The 14,254-nt window shown below is 38.1% G+C and overlaps 1 protein-coding gene and 1 non-coding gene across 2 annotated transcripts; one reads left to right on the top strand and one right to left on the bottom strand.

Annotated features, from left to right (window-relative positions):
* Positions 1-6,632: 6,632 nt before the first annotated feature.
* Positions 6,633-6,739, bottom strand: LOC133833248 (small nucleolar RNA R71). The gene has a single exon (XR_009892641.1). It is a non-coding gene; the product is annotated as a small nucleolar RNA R71 (small nucleolar RNA).
* A 130-nt stretch (positions 6,740-6,869) lies between these two features.
* LOC133832307 (altered inheritance of mitochondria protein 3-like) lies at positions 6,870-7,793 on the top strand. The gene is made up of 2 exons (XM_062262670.1): positions 6,870-7,385; positions 7,524-7,793. Exons 1-2 carry the CDS (start codon positions 6,870-6,872, stop codon positions 7,791-7,793), a joined length of 786 nt encoding a protein of 261 aa, XP_062118654.1.
* Positions 7,794-14,254: the final 6,461 nt, after the last annotated feature.

Genomic DNA, 14,254 nt, shown 5'->3' with positions numbered 1-14,254 from the left:
TGTTGTATAAAATCTTTTTGCTCACTCCCCTTTTCTGTCAAGTATTTATGTTTATGAACATTTAAAGCCCTTATACATCCAAATAGTTATAGGGATAATTTTAGATCGAGATATTTTGCCTGATGGCTCGCCTAGTTAATTTTAGGTCGATGACCTAGTTATTTCCAGGAGTTTGTTCGCCTAGTTACGTATAGCTACCAGGGATCAAGCCTTTTACCTGGTTTAATTCCAGGATTTTTGTACCTAGTTAAATTCTATGATTTTGTTTGTTACGCTTTGAATTTTCTTATCATAGTTCGTATTCAAAATTTCTTTGAAAACTCAAGCTTTAAGAAGTTGAAGAGTAATCAATTTTCCAAATTTTAAGTTGCAAAAATTTTAGCCTAAATTTGTCGAATGTTTCAAAGTCTGTTTGATTGTTATATGCCCCCGAAGCGATCATAATTTATAAATATTCTAGATCTCTTTTACATAATCAACTCATACGTAGCAACCCTTTATTATTTAAATTCGAACAAAATGAAATGTCTTTTATAAATGTCTTTCAGCTCCTTCGTTACTCGAACTCCAGCGAATAATGCCTCATACTATGCTTCATTGTTGGAAGCGTTGAAACCAAATGTGACAGTCGTATGGTAGCGATGTCCTTTGGGTGAGATTAGGATTATTCCAACTCCAAATCTGTTCTCGTTTGACGATCCATCAACGAAGAGTTTCTAAAATTCTTGTATTGGTTCCCTCATTGATTCGTCCTGGAACCCTGTACATTCATCCACGAAGTCAGCGAGCACTTGGCCTTTGATTGTTCATCGTATGCATCATTATGCTTGGACTGATTCCCACCATATCCTCATGCGACCAGGAAAATACATCAAGGGTTTTCCTCATAAACTTGACCATTTCCTTCTTTCATTCAGTTCAGATTTTTTTCCAACCATTACTGCCCTCGAAGGTACTTCTAGGTCGAGAATGATTTCATCTAACTCCTCTAAAGCTTGGAGATAAGATTTTTCTTTGCCAAATCTTGGATCGAATTCTTTGGGTTGGGCGACCTCATTTCTAGCATCCTGAGGTTCTTCCGCCTCTCTGGCAATTACCATTGCAAGGGATTCATCATTTTCTTCGATTATTACCATGGCTTGTTGTTCAGGTTTTGATTTTTCCTTCATGGCAATGCCATAACATTCCATAGCAGCGAGCTAATCTCATCTCATGGTACATATTCTTGAGGATGATGGAAATTTTATGACCAAGTGGTGAACTGAAGTTATAGCTTCAAACTCCATTAGTGCAGATCTCCCCAAAATTGCATTGTAGGCAGCTGGTCAGTCAATTACCATGAACTCGAGCATCTTGGCGACAGTTCGCACCTCATCGCCCAATGTTACTACGAGCTCGATTGTTCTTATGGCTGTCATTCCCTCTCCTAAAAATCTGTAAAGGGTCATAGAGGTTTCCTTAAGATCGGCTACAGATAGCCCTATCTTTTCAATGATGGACCTGAATAGCACATTCACAGAGCTCCCGTTGTCAATCAGTATTTTGCGCACCCTATGGTTAGCGAGTTGAATAGTTATCACCAACAGATCATTATGAGGGAATTGGACTTGGCTAGTGTCTTCTTCCGTAAAAATAATCAGTTGTTTATCCAATTGTTGTTGTTTAGAAAACCTTTGCTCCGCAACAAACTTGGTGCCATCATGTGTTTTCAACTCCTACATATATCTCTTCTAGGCTTCATTGCCTGTTTCGGCTAGATGAGGTTCGCCTGCAATGGTGACTATGTCCCTTCCTTTAAAAGTGGGGGAGGGATGCTCTGATTTCCATGAGCTAGTTTAGCTTACGCTGGATTGACTGGGTTACTCAGAGCTGGTGAGGGTTCTTCCCCATCGGTTGGTTAGGAGCTACCTTGTTCTAAGCATATTGGGCTAACGGTCCAACCCAAATGAGAGTCTCAATCTCATCCTTTAACAAAAGAAAATTATCTATGTTGTAGCCGATATCATTGTGGTATCAACAGAATTTTGTTGGGTCTTTCTTTGCTCTTTGATTCCTTAAAGGTTTTGGCTTTTTCCATTGAAGGCGAGTAAAAATAACTATATAGATACGCTCTCACATTTCTATTAGATTTGTATAGCCGGTGTAGATGGAGGTATATTTCTCCCCGAGTTTATTCTTCTTAGGCCCACTCTAGTCACCCTCACCATTCCCTTTTCGTTCATTACCCCTTGCTTGGTTATTCTGGGTGGCGGGCTAAGTGGTAGCTGCAGCATCTGGCACCACTCCAGTGGGCTAAACGAGGGTCTGTCTTGTTCCCGGGACAAAAAATTATGTCTCTTTTAGATATATCCATTCTTGAGCTCGAGCCAAGAATTCATCTACACTTTTCACTCATTTCCTTTGGAGCACCTTCCATAGATCTCCCACCACAGTGATTCATATTCTCATGGTCACGGGCTTGGCACTGTCGTCAACGTCTCTAGCTCAGGCAACTACATTAGTAAATTTATTAATGTAGGCCTTCAGGGATTCACCGGGTTGTTGCTTAAGGTTGGCTAGTGAGTCAGCCTCTACTCGAAACTCTTTTGCAGCTCGTAATTGTCTCTTAAACTCGGATGATAGCTTTTTTCAGGAGGTGATTGAGTGTTTCTTATATTTGTTGAATCATAGCTTGGGTGGTCCGATCAACGTAGCTAGGAATAGAACACATAGCAGTTCAACGTTCACATTGTGGGCCATCATCAGAGTGTTGAAGGTCCCAATGTGGTTGGACGAATTGGTGGTTCCATTATATGTGGGCATAGTTGGCATCCTGAAGATAACAGGCTACAGAGCTGCCGCGATATGAGGGGAAAAAGGCTCGAGCTCCTCATCAAAATCGCAATCATCTATATTTTTCCTAGACAGGAGCCTCTTCATTTGCTCCTCCATTAGAGCCAATCATTTGAGGGTAGGATCCTTTGTCTCTAGGTTATTTGGGAGCTGGTTGCCAACTCCCATCCTATTGCGCATGTTAGGTGGGTTATTCTGCCTTCAAGCTTGAGCTCGGTTACGTAGGACCTTCCCATTATCACGCATGATAGACGGATCTCCCCTGGTCTGAGTATAGCTCAAATCATTATAGCGAGCTGATTGTTCTCTTTGAGCATTAAATGATCACGCTGATCAGACTGTAGATTGGAACGCAAGCTTTGAGATGAACTCAATTGATTTCTCCATTTGCTTTGGTGCCTATGGAAATTTATGTTATGGGTATTCCCGGTCTTACCCCCTCGCTGGATCTCTGTCCAGTAACTGCCATCCACGAAGCTTACTACTCATGGTTGAGGTCAAGGAGCTAGATTATTAATGCGACATCATAGGGCGTATGTGTCTTCTACAGGTATATAATGTCTCATTTCATTCCAACACCCAAAAGCATTCCTCTATGGGTGTGGTGGAGTTGGATGAAAAATAGCTGAGGGAGGATGCCTTATTGGTAAAGCAATCCACATCCCCATCTGGGCAGACTAGATTGGCTTGTCCATTATCTACTCTGATTTTTTGAGTTGGTGGAAACATGGAGTTATTACGTGGTACCTAAGCGGTTGGCTAAGGCGCTGGTGGAATCACAGGGATCTACGCCCTTCTCGATGTGGTCTCAGCTCGCCCTGCCTGGCCAGGCTGATTTCTATGAGTGTGAGTCGCTTGTCCATTCCTGCAGTTATTAGCATGAAGGTTGACCTGCGGTTATTAGGTCGATTATTTTGGTGGGATCGAGATCTGTGGGACCCACTTTGTCTCCTTCCGACATTCCCGTCGATTGTAGGAGGAGATAATCGAGCCATGATCTCGTTTATTCTCTTGTTGGGCTGGTGATCAGGACATCAAGACTAACGATCCAATTCAAGTTCCAATTGGTCCGGTGACGAGGGTGCGAGCTAGGAGATTCAAAGAAGAGCTTAACAACTTAGTCCGGAGAATTCTACAATAGGAAGAGGTCGAGTTCACTACTGAGGGTGAACAAAGGCTTGTGCTGCTCATCAAAGTTGATTCAGTTTAGGAGCTTGATTAAGATTTGGCTTCTTTGTAACCTTACTTTAATTATTTCTTTTAGTTTGAACTATATTTTCATGTTTTATTAGAGTCTTTGTTGGAATCAAAGACATGTATTTTTTTTGGGCTTTTTCATTAAGGGTATTTTAGGATTTTTATATGTCTAAATCCATCTTTGTAATTTTCGGCTATATTATGTCTTGTGGACGGTTTGGAAGGCAGATAGTTTTTGTTAATGAAAAATTGTGAGTTTTCTTCTTGAGTTCTTGAAGAAACTTTCGAACTTATCAAGGATTTCCTTGTGGCGTTCAAATCTGACTTATCAAATGGATAATCCAACCCCGTTTGTGGCGTCTTCACCATACCAAGGTTCATGCTTTGCTAAGCATTAGGTCGCGGTTTCCATTCCAAATTCAAGTGTTCTTGGGTTGTTTTCCAGATTTGGTTTGGGTTTCGTCACAATTGTTGGCGTGGTTCGTATCACCTGGGAAAGGAGGCTCCTTAGCTAGGTATTTTCCATTTCAATGGCAGTCAGATACCCAGGATTAGGGTTCGGTGGGTGATGAGTCTCTTTTTAGCATAGTTTTTAACATGTGTTTAGGGTAAGTTTGAGTCATTTTGGTGGAGTGTTATGCAGTATTATGCTTGTTTTGGTATGTTTGCAGGAAATAGGAGAAGAAAATGTGAAGTTTGGTAAATGACTGAAAAATCAGCTGAAATTGGGAAATTTATGCTAAAAGTTGATAAGAAGAAAGTTGAAGACTCATTTGCGGAGATAATTGTTCGTTTTGGAGTTCGGGAACAAGTTTTTGAAAAAATTAGAGGGACCGTGGCGCTTAAATGAAGAGCTGCGGCGCAAGGAAAAAGCAAAGAGGGTCATTTTCTGGAGTTTTGAAGGGCCGCGGCGCATGTAGGAATGGTCGCGGTGCTTGCTGAAGACAGAGAGGAGGCTGCGCATATCCAAAGAGGCATGCCGCGGCGCTTGAATGCTAGGGTCGCGGCGCGTGTGTCTGTATGTGGCCTGCAGAAGGGGCAGAATTGTTAGATATTTTAGCGTTCTTTTTAAATACGTTTTAAGAGTTAATTAGGGTATTCTATTCATTATTAGAGGTGTAGAGAAGTCATTAGAGACAGAGGAGAACATTGAAGACCTAGAGTTTGATTTCTTAATTTCTTCTGTATTCTCTTTTCTGGAGTTTATGTTTATATTTAATTTGATTGATTCCATTATGTCTACTATGAACTAATCTTGTTATTAGGGTATTAGTGGATTCTTCTTGAAACTTTTGATTTCTTAATGAAATTTTCCTGAATTTCTTTCTTCTACTGTGGATTATTTATCTTATGCTTAATGCTTGTGAATGTTTGATCATCATTTACATGTTTATATGATTTTAACCTCTACTCTGAAAAGAGAAGGATAATTATGCTATAGGTAAATAATCACAACTTTATATTAGATGAAAGTACTTCTATAAATTGTGTAGTTTAGGGATTATGTGTTTAAAGCCTGCAATATATTGATTTACCATAGAGAGGTAGGAAATAGTATATTGTAGAGAATTATAGATCCTAACAAGACTATAATATCTAATTGTAATCTGCTACCACAATAGAATTAAGAAATATTGAGAATTGGTTAGAAATCATAAGTGGATGGTTGATGAAACTAAATCCCTAACTTTTACTTATATTGAATTAAATCAAATTTCATCTCTGCGTTTCTTTAAGTGCTTAATAGTTTTATTAATTTTTAGTAATATTTATTTTATTTATAAATCTGAAATTATTAATTAAATCAATTAGAATTAGAGGTTAATTATTGGTAATTAATAGCAATCTTTGTGGGATCGACACTTTACCTATCATATATTACTTGATTAGACCGCGTATACTTGCGTGTTACTTTTTGGCGATCAAGTTTTTGGCGCCGTTGTCGGGGACTATTTTTATTAATATCAATAAGTTAATTTTTGTTTTAATTTGATTTGTTTTTTTTTATTATTTTTTTTACATTTATTCGGATAAAGGTTCTCTTGTGTTTCAGGACTTGTTGGTATATGAAAAGCAATAGACAAAAACAGATTATACCAATAGATCGGGAAATTCAAAGAACGTGCAGATAGAACTGTAAAATAAAAAGGAAATTGGAATTCACCATGGCTGACAATTTGGGAAATGGTGCTAATAATGGTCACGGGGTTGCTGAGGTTCCAAGGGAGCAAGGAGCACGAACATTAAGAGATTATGTACTTCCTACTGTTACAGGAGTGCATTCATGCATTAGACCTCCAACCATTGCTGCCAACAAGTTTGAGATTAAGTCAGCCATCCTTCAGATGGTTTAAACAACTGTTCAATTTAGAGGTATGCCGACGGAGGACCCTAATTTACACATAGCTAATTTTCTGGAGTTATGTGCAACGTTCAAGATGAATGGGGTGAATGATAATGCTATAAGACTGAGGCTATTCCCATTTTCACTGAGGGATAGGGCGAAAAGTTGGCTGATATACTAACAAGTGAATTCTATCACTACATGGGAGGAGTTAGCTCAGAAATTTCATGCCAAGTTCTTTCCTCCAGCGAAGGCTGCAAAGTTAAGGGGAAAGATTAATAATTTTTATCAGTTGGATGGAGAGTCACTGTATGATTCTTGGGAGCGCTTTAAGGAGTTGTTAAGGAAGTGTCCACACCATGGAATAGAAAAGTGGATGTTGGTACATAATTTTTATAATGGGTTGAATGGGACGACTAGAACAATTATAGATGCCGCAGCGGGAGGTGCCTTTATGAGTAAAAGTGCAAATGAGGCATATGAGCTATTAGAGGAGATGGCGATGAATAATTATCAATGGCCAACTGAAAGGGGACAATCAAAGAAAGTTGCTGGAATGATGGAATTGGATGCTATATCCATGCTTACCGCTCAAGTAGCAGCCTTGACGAAGCAATTACAAAAGACTACACTCCCATCTCAAGCTATGCAAGTTCAAAACCTTTGTGAAGTGTGTGGTACAACCCATCAACCAAACCAAAGCCCTGCTATAGATATGAATAACATGCCCATGGAAGAAGTCCAAGTAATAGGAAATTACCAAAGACAGCCTAATAATCCTTATTCTATGACCTACAACCCAGCTTGGAAGAACCATCCAAATTTTTCCTGGTCTAACAATCAAAACACTCTCCAACCTTATCCTCCACCTCAACCACCATATCAACCTACCCAAAATAGGCCACCTTATCCACAGCAATATGCACACCAAAATCCTCCACCTGGCTATTATCAATCACAAAATAGACCACTTCCCCAAATGCCAATGAAACCAGCTGAAACCCAACCTGATGTACTTAACCAATTCATGACTGAAACTAGGGCATCCATAAGAAGTTTGGAGACTCAAATAGGGCAATTGGCTACTTTAATGACTAATAGAGCTCAAGGAAATTTGCCTAGCACTACAGAAGTTAATCCTAAAGAACAGTGCCAAGCTATTACTTTGAGAAGTGGAACGAGATATGAAGGGCTAAAGAAGAGTCAGTCAGAAGAAGAAGAGAAGAATTTGGATGATAAAAATGTTACTGAAGACCTTAAGGAAGAAGAGGAGTCCCCACCTGTAATTATTGAGCATCATGTTAGAGTTCCATATCCACAAAGACTTCGCAAGCATAATTTGGATAAGCAGTTTGCAAAGTTTTTAGAGTTGTTCAAGAAACTACATATAAATATACCATTCGCGGAAGCATTAGAATAGATGCCTAGCTATGTAAAGTTTATGAAGGAGATTCTCTCTAATAAGAGAAAGATGGGTGATTACAAAACAGTGGCATTAACAGAAGAATGTAGTGCGATTTTTCAAAGAAAGCTTCCTCAAAAGTTACGAGATCCTGGGAGTTTTACCATTCCATGCACTATTGGGGAGTTTGAATGTAAGCATGCACTTTGTGATTTGGGGGCGAGTATTAATTTAATGCCTTTGTCGGTATTCCGTAGGCTTGGTTTAGGGGAAGCTAGGCCAACTACAGTAACATTACAGCTGGCTGATAGATTTGTGAAGCATCCACATGGTATTATAGAAGATGTATTGGTAAAGGTGGATAAGTTTATCTTTCCAGCTGATTTTATAGTTCTTGATATGGAGGAGGATGAGAATGTTCCTATTATTTTGGGGAGACCATTTTTAGCAACTGGGCAAGCATTGATAGATGTGAAAAAGGGAGAGTTGAAGCTGAGAGTTCAAGGGGAGGAAGTAGTATTTAACGTGTTTAAGGCTATGACTTATCCTAAAGCAAGTGATAGTTGCTTCTCACTTGATGTGGTCGAAGAAGTAGTAGAAAGAAAAAAATTAAGTGAGGATCCTCTTGAATTAAGTCTTACAGTTGATGATGTAGATGGTGAGGAAAATGAAGAAGTGATGAGTTATTTGAAGTGGATAAAATCAGCTGAGCCATGGAAGCATAAGAAATTAGAAGAATTAGGTGCGGGACCAGGCAGACCATTACCATCGATTCTGAAGCCACCTGTTTTAGAATTGAAAGTTTTACCAGACCATCTCCGTTATGCTTATCTTGGGGAAAATGAGACTCTTCCAGTTATAGTTTCATCATTTCTTTCGGAAGTAGAGGAGGAGAAGTTGTTGAGGGTTTTACGAACTCATAAAACTGCTATAGGGTGGACTCTGGCTGATATAAGAGAAATTAGCCCATCGACAGTTATGCATAGAATTCTTATGGAAGATGAGGCGAAACCGACTATTGATGCTCAAAGAAGACTTAATCCAACAATGAAGGAAGTGGTGAGGAAAGAGATTTTGAAGTGATTAGATGCTGGAGTGATTTACCCTATTTCTGATAGTGCTTGGGTAAGTCCAGTGCAAGTAGTACCGAAAAAGGGGGTATGACGGTGGTAAAGAATGAAAGCAATGAACTGATTCCAACTAGGACTGTGACGGGTTGGAGGATATGTATTGATTATCGGAAGTTGAATAAGGCAACGAGGAAAGATCATTTTCCTTTGCCTTTCATTGATCAAATGTTGGATAGATTGGCAGGGCATAATTACTATTGTTTTCTAGACGGGTATTTCGGCTATCACCATATCGTAATTACACCGGAGGATCAAGAAAACACAACGTTTACATGTCCTTATGGGACTTTTGCTTTTTGAAGGATGCCATTCGGGTTATGTAATGCACCAACCACGTTTCAATGGTGTATGATGGCAATATTCTCTGACATGGTTGAAAAGGGGATTGAAATTTTTATGGATGATTTTTCGGTATATGGGTCCTCTTTTGACATGTGTTTGACTAATTTGGAGATGATGTTGAGAAGGTGTGAGGAGTCGCATTTGGTTCTTAATTGGGAAAAGTGCCACTTTATGGTTAATGAAGGAATTGTATTGGGGCATAAAATTTCTAAGAAAGGAATTGAAGTGGATCGGGCCAAGATTTCTACTATAGAGAATTTGCCACCTCCAATTTCAGTTAAGGGAGTGAGGAGTTTCTTGGGCCATGCGGGGTTTTATCGGAGATTTATCAAAGACTTCTCTAAGATCTCAAAGCCGCTGTCTACCTTGTTGATGAATGGGGTTCCTTTTGATTTTAATGACGAGTGTTTGATTGCTTTCAAGACTCTCAAGGAGAAGCTCATTTCAGCGCCGATAGTGTGTACACCTAATTGGGACCTTCCATTTGAGCTTATGTGTGATGCTAGTGATTATGCGGTTGGAGCGGTTCTTGGGCAGCGAGTGGACAAGGTATTTCGAACTATATACTATGCTAGTCGAACTTTAAATGATGCTCAACTAAATTATGCAACAACAGAAAAAGAACTTCTAGCCATAGTTTATGCTTTCGATAAGTTTCGTCCATATTTAATCGGAAATAAGGTGGTTGTCTATACGGATCATTCGGCAATAAAGTATCTTATGACTAAGAAAGACTCTAAGCCTCATCTTATTCGGTGGATTTTGTTATTACAAGAATTTGATGTGGAAATTAAGGATAAGAAAGGTACTGAGAATTTGGTGGCTGATCATTTGTCTTGTTTAGAGGTTGAGAAAAATTCTCTTAATAAAGAAGTTCAGATTAATTATGCTTTTCCGGATGAGCAGTTGTTCGAAGTGAATGTTTGCAAGGAGGTTCCATGGTTTGCGGATTATGTTAATTATTTGGCTGCTAAGGTTATACCCCCTGAGATGACAAGGCAACAATTAAAGAAATTTTATCCGGAGGTGAAGCGTTATTATTGGGAGGAGCCTATTCTGTATAAGCATTGCCCAGATCAAGTTATTTGAAGATGTGTGCCCGAAGAAGAGATGTTGTCAATCTTAACTCACTGTCATAGTTTTCATTGTGGTGGAAAAAGAACAGTTGCGAAGGTTTTGCAAAGTGGGTTTTACTGGCCTACATTATTTAAGGATGCTAATGATTTTGTCAAAAGTTGTGACCGTTGTCAATGGACTGGGAACATATCAAGAAGAGATCAAATGTTGATGTAGAGTCCCAGAATTTACTTAGCTAGTTAGATAGTAGTAGTAGTAGTAGTAGTAGTAGTAGTAGTAGTAGTAGTAGTAGTAGTAGTAGTAGTAGTAGTAGTAGTAGTAGTAGTAGTAGTAGTAGTAGTAGTAGTAGTAGTAATAGTAATAGCTAGTAATAGTAGTAGTATTATCTTTATGACTGTGGATTTTGGTTCAGACCAGGATTTAATTGGACACTCATAGTAACACTTGTAGATTTTCTAAGTTTAACCTATAGTTTAAGAATATTAATTTTAACATAAGGTTTGATTAATATGACTGATATTCATGATGATATTTATTATATTATAAGATTTAGATAGACCCAATAAGATAGTAACACTTGTCATATGTATGATTATTAAGGAATTATTATTTTAATGATAAAATAAGAGAAATATAAGACTTAGTCTTCACCAAAATCTGATAGGAGCATGATAATTGTCACAATTTTATTAATTTGTGAATTAGGTTGTAAATAGATTTTTCGTAACTTTAGGGTACCATAACTTCCGACCTGTTTTTGACCCAGTTATATTAGGAATTTCGAAAAATATTATTTCTTAAAAGTTGTAGATAATTTAATGAGCTTTCTAACAGTATAAAGAGAGTCCAAATCGAAGTTCTACAACTCCAGATATATTGATTTTACTGAAGGGGAGTTTAGAGTTACGAGATTTAGGGAGTTAGAAGTTAGGATTCTATTTGTTTTTATTATTTTAAAATCAAGCTTTGAATCCTTAAATCTCTCTGAAAAATTTGAACAATTCCTAAGCCTTTGGCTGAAGGATATTCAAATATTTTCAATTAAATTTATTTTTTTATTCAAAGCCAAAAAGAAGATTTTTATTCCTAGAACTCTATAAATAGGACCTAGCACCAAGCATTTTTCATTCATTCATCAAGCTAAGTTCAGAGGCTGCAAGTTGCTAGGTTATTGTGAGAGTGTAAACACTTGGGTTGGGAATTATAAGCTTAATCATTATAAGCTTAATAAACACTTGGGAAGTAAGGTTATAGTGTATTTCGGTTTCGAGGTATAGTTCGGTCATAGAAGCATTCAAGGTATTCCTAATTCTAGTTCCTTTCTGTATTGACTCTTATAGTTCTTCTCTACTCAAATCCTAACTCAGTCTTTTTCTATTCTTAGGCATCTAAGTTCTTCGAACTTAAGGTTTTCATTGGTAAGTATCGTTTCGATGGTGTAGTTTATTCTTTCCATCTCTTTTCTTTAGTATACTCACCTCTATATTATGGTTTTTAGGAGTGTTCCAAAATCCCGACTTTGTTCTCATCATCCCGGTATATTGGTAAGGAAAATAGGATAGGATTTATGTGCTATATGTTATCTTATGGTTTTTATGTTATGATATGTATGTTTGTAGGCTTGGGCATATGACCCATATGACTAACAAGCCCCAAATAGATTATGGGCATATGACCTGCTTAGCTAGTAGGACCCCACTAATCTAATGGGCATATGACTTGTTTAGTCTATGGGACCCCAAGTAATAATGGCCATTATATTATAGTATGTGTTATATGTGTTATGATATGTTTTTATGTTGCACTATGAATTCTTATGTATATGGCTATATGTTAGATTTTCCTTGCTGGGCATTAGGCTCATTCCTTTTTGTTTATATGTGCAGGAAAATAGGTCTTAGTGGCGGGGAAGGTTCTTGGAAGCTTAGAGAATGTGTATTGAGGCGGAATGGATTCAAGAGCCGAGCATTTCGATTCGAGGATGTAGTTTTATTTTTATGGCTTTTACATGTATTTTTTTTCCGCATCTTATTATGTAAATCTCTTTTTAATAATGTCATGTTTTGATTTTAAAATAATGGGATCACATATCCTACTTGAGATTTTATGTAAGTTTAACTTTTATTTTTACAAGTTTCTTAAATAAAGTTATGGTATTTTTACTTGTAAGTTTATTAAGGATTAGTATGTATAGTTTTCGTTAATGGTCCAAAAGTCTAGAGTAGTTGGGTCATTACAGTTGATGACTGTTATTTTGGAAGTTGAGCTATTTAACGTATGGGGGATAGACTTTATGGGACCTTTCCCATCATCGTATAATAACAAATATATTTTGCTTGCGGTGGATTATGTTTCTAAATGGGTAGAAGCCGCAGCAACTCCTACTTGTGATGGGAAGGAAGTTATTAAATTCCTTCATAAAAATATCTTTACTCGATTTGGTACTCCAAGAGATATTATTAGTGATCGGGGAAGTCATTTTTGCAATAAGTGGTTCACTGCTCTTTGTGCTCGCCATGGTGTTCATCATCGAAAGGCGTTATTCTATCACCCAATTGCAAAGGGCCAAGCTAAAGTATCGAATAGGGAAATAAAAGGTATCTTGGAAAAGACAGTAAATACTTCGAGGAAGGATTGGTCGAAGAAGCTCGATGATTCACTTTGGGCTTATCGCACGGCATTTAAAACTCTGATTGGTATGTCACCATATCAATTGGTGTTTGGTAAGGCTTGTCATCTACCAGTGGAACTGGAGCATAGAGCTTATTGGGCTGTAAAAAAGTTAAATGTTGATCTCTTCATGGCAGGGCAGAATAGGCTTATGGAGTTAAATGAGCTCGAGGAATTTCGAAATGAAGCTTATGAGAATGCGAAGATATATAAGGAGAAGTCGAAGTCTTTTCATGATAAGAGAATATTAAGGAAGGATTTTCAACCAGGGGATAAAGTTTTGCTCTTTAATTCCAGGCTTAAACTTTTTCCTGGTAAATTGAAGTCGCGATGGTCAGGACCGTACACGGTAGTCGTCTCACTTCCTTATGGAGCAGTACAAGTTCATAGTGAGAAGATCGGAGATTTTAAGGTGAACGGTCAGAGATTGAAGCATTACTTGGAGGGTCCGGTGGAGACATGCAGGTCCGTGGTCGAGTTGGAACTGATTTGATCTGAAACTAAAGCAGCGTCCGGCTATATGACGTTAACGACAGAGCTCTTAGGAGGCATTCCTATGTTTATTTTTAATTTTCATTTCAGTTAATTTGTAAAAAGTATGAACAATTTTTAGTTTTTATTTTTTAGTTGTGGTTGGACATATATTTTTTTTTTTAGTTTTTAGTATTTTTGAATGTAATAGAATCGTGGAAATCGTGAAAACTATTAAAAAATAAAAGGATGAAAATTTTTGAAGTTTGAAGAGAGGGCTGCGGCGCATGGAACAAGAGCCGCGGCCCTTGAAGAAAAACAGAGAAGGTGGCTCGAGATGCAGCAAGCGCCGCGGCGCATATGGGAAGGGCCGCGGCGCCTCAAACTTGCCCAGAAAAAAAAATATGGGGCGCGCCGCAGCGCTTGGAGGAGCGCGCCGCGATGCGTATGGGATCCGAGCCTTAAAGGGGGTTTCCCTCTTTCATTTTGGTCATTTTCTTCATTTTGAAAAAGATTCCAACACAAATTTCTCTCCTTTTTCTCTTTACATTCCTTTCTTTTACCCAGAAATTTCTTCTCAATCTCCCTCTTACATCTTCAATCCACATATAAATTCCTCCAATTATTTCTTTCTCCTTCCCATTTCCTATTCTGACTTTGAAAACCCTAATTCCCAAAAATTCTTCAACCCTTAATTTTCAAATTCTATCAATTGGAGTGGTGCTTTTAGGATTATTTGGTGCAATTGAAGGGTTCAAGAGGAATTTATCATTGGCAAGTTAGTGTTTC

Source organism: Humulus lupulus, chromosome 4 (assembly GCF_963169125.1).
Source record: "Humulus lupulus chromosome 4, drHumLupu1.1, whole genome shotgun sequence".
In the NCBI taxonomy this organism is placed as follows: Eukaryota; Viridiplantae; Streptophyta; class Magnoliopsida; order Rosales; family Cannabaceae; genus Humulus; species Humulus lupulus.
The sequence above is the reverse complement of the archived record's forward strand: the minus strand, read 5'-3'. Positions and strand labels throughout refer to the sequence as shown.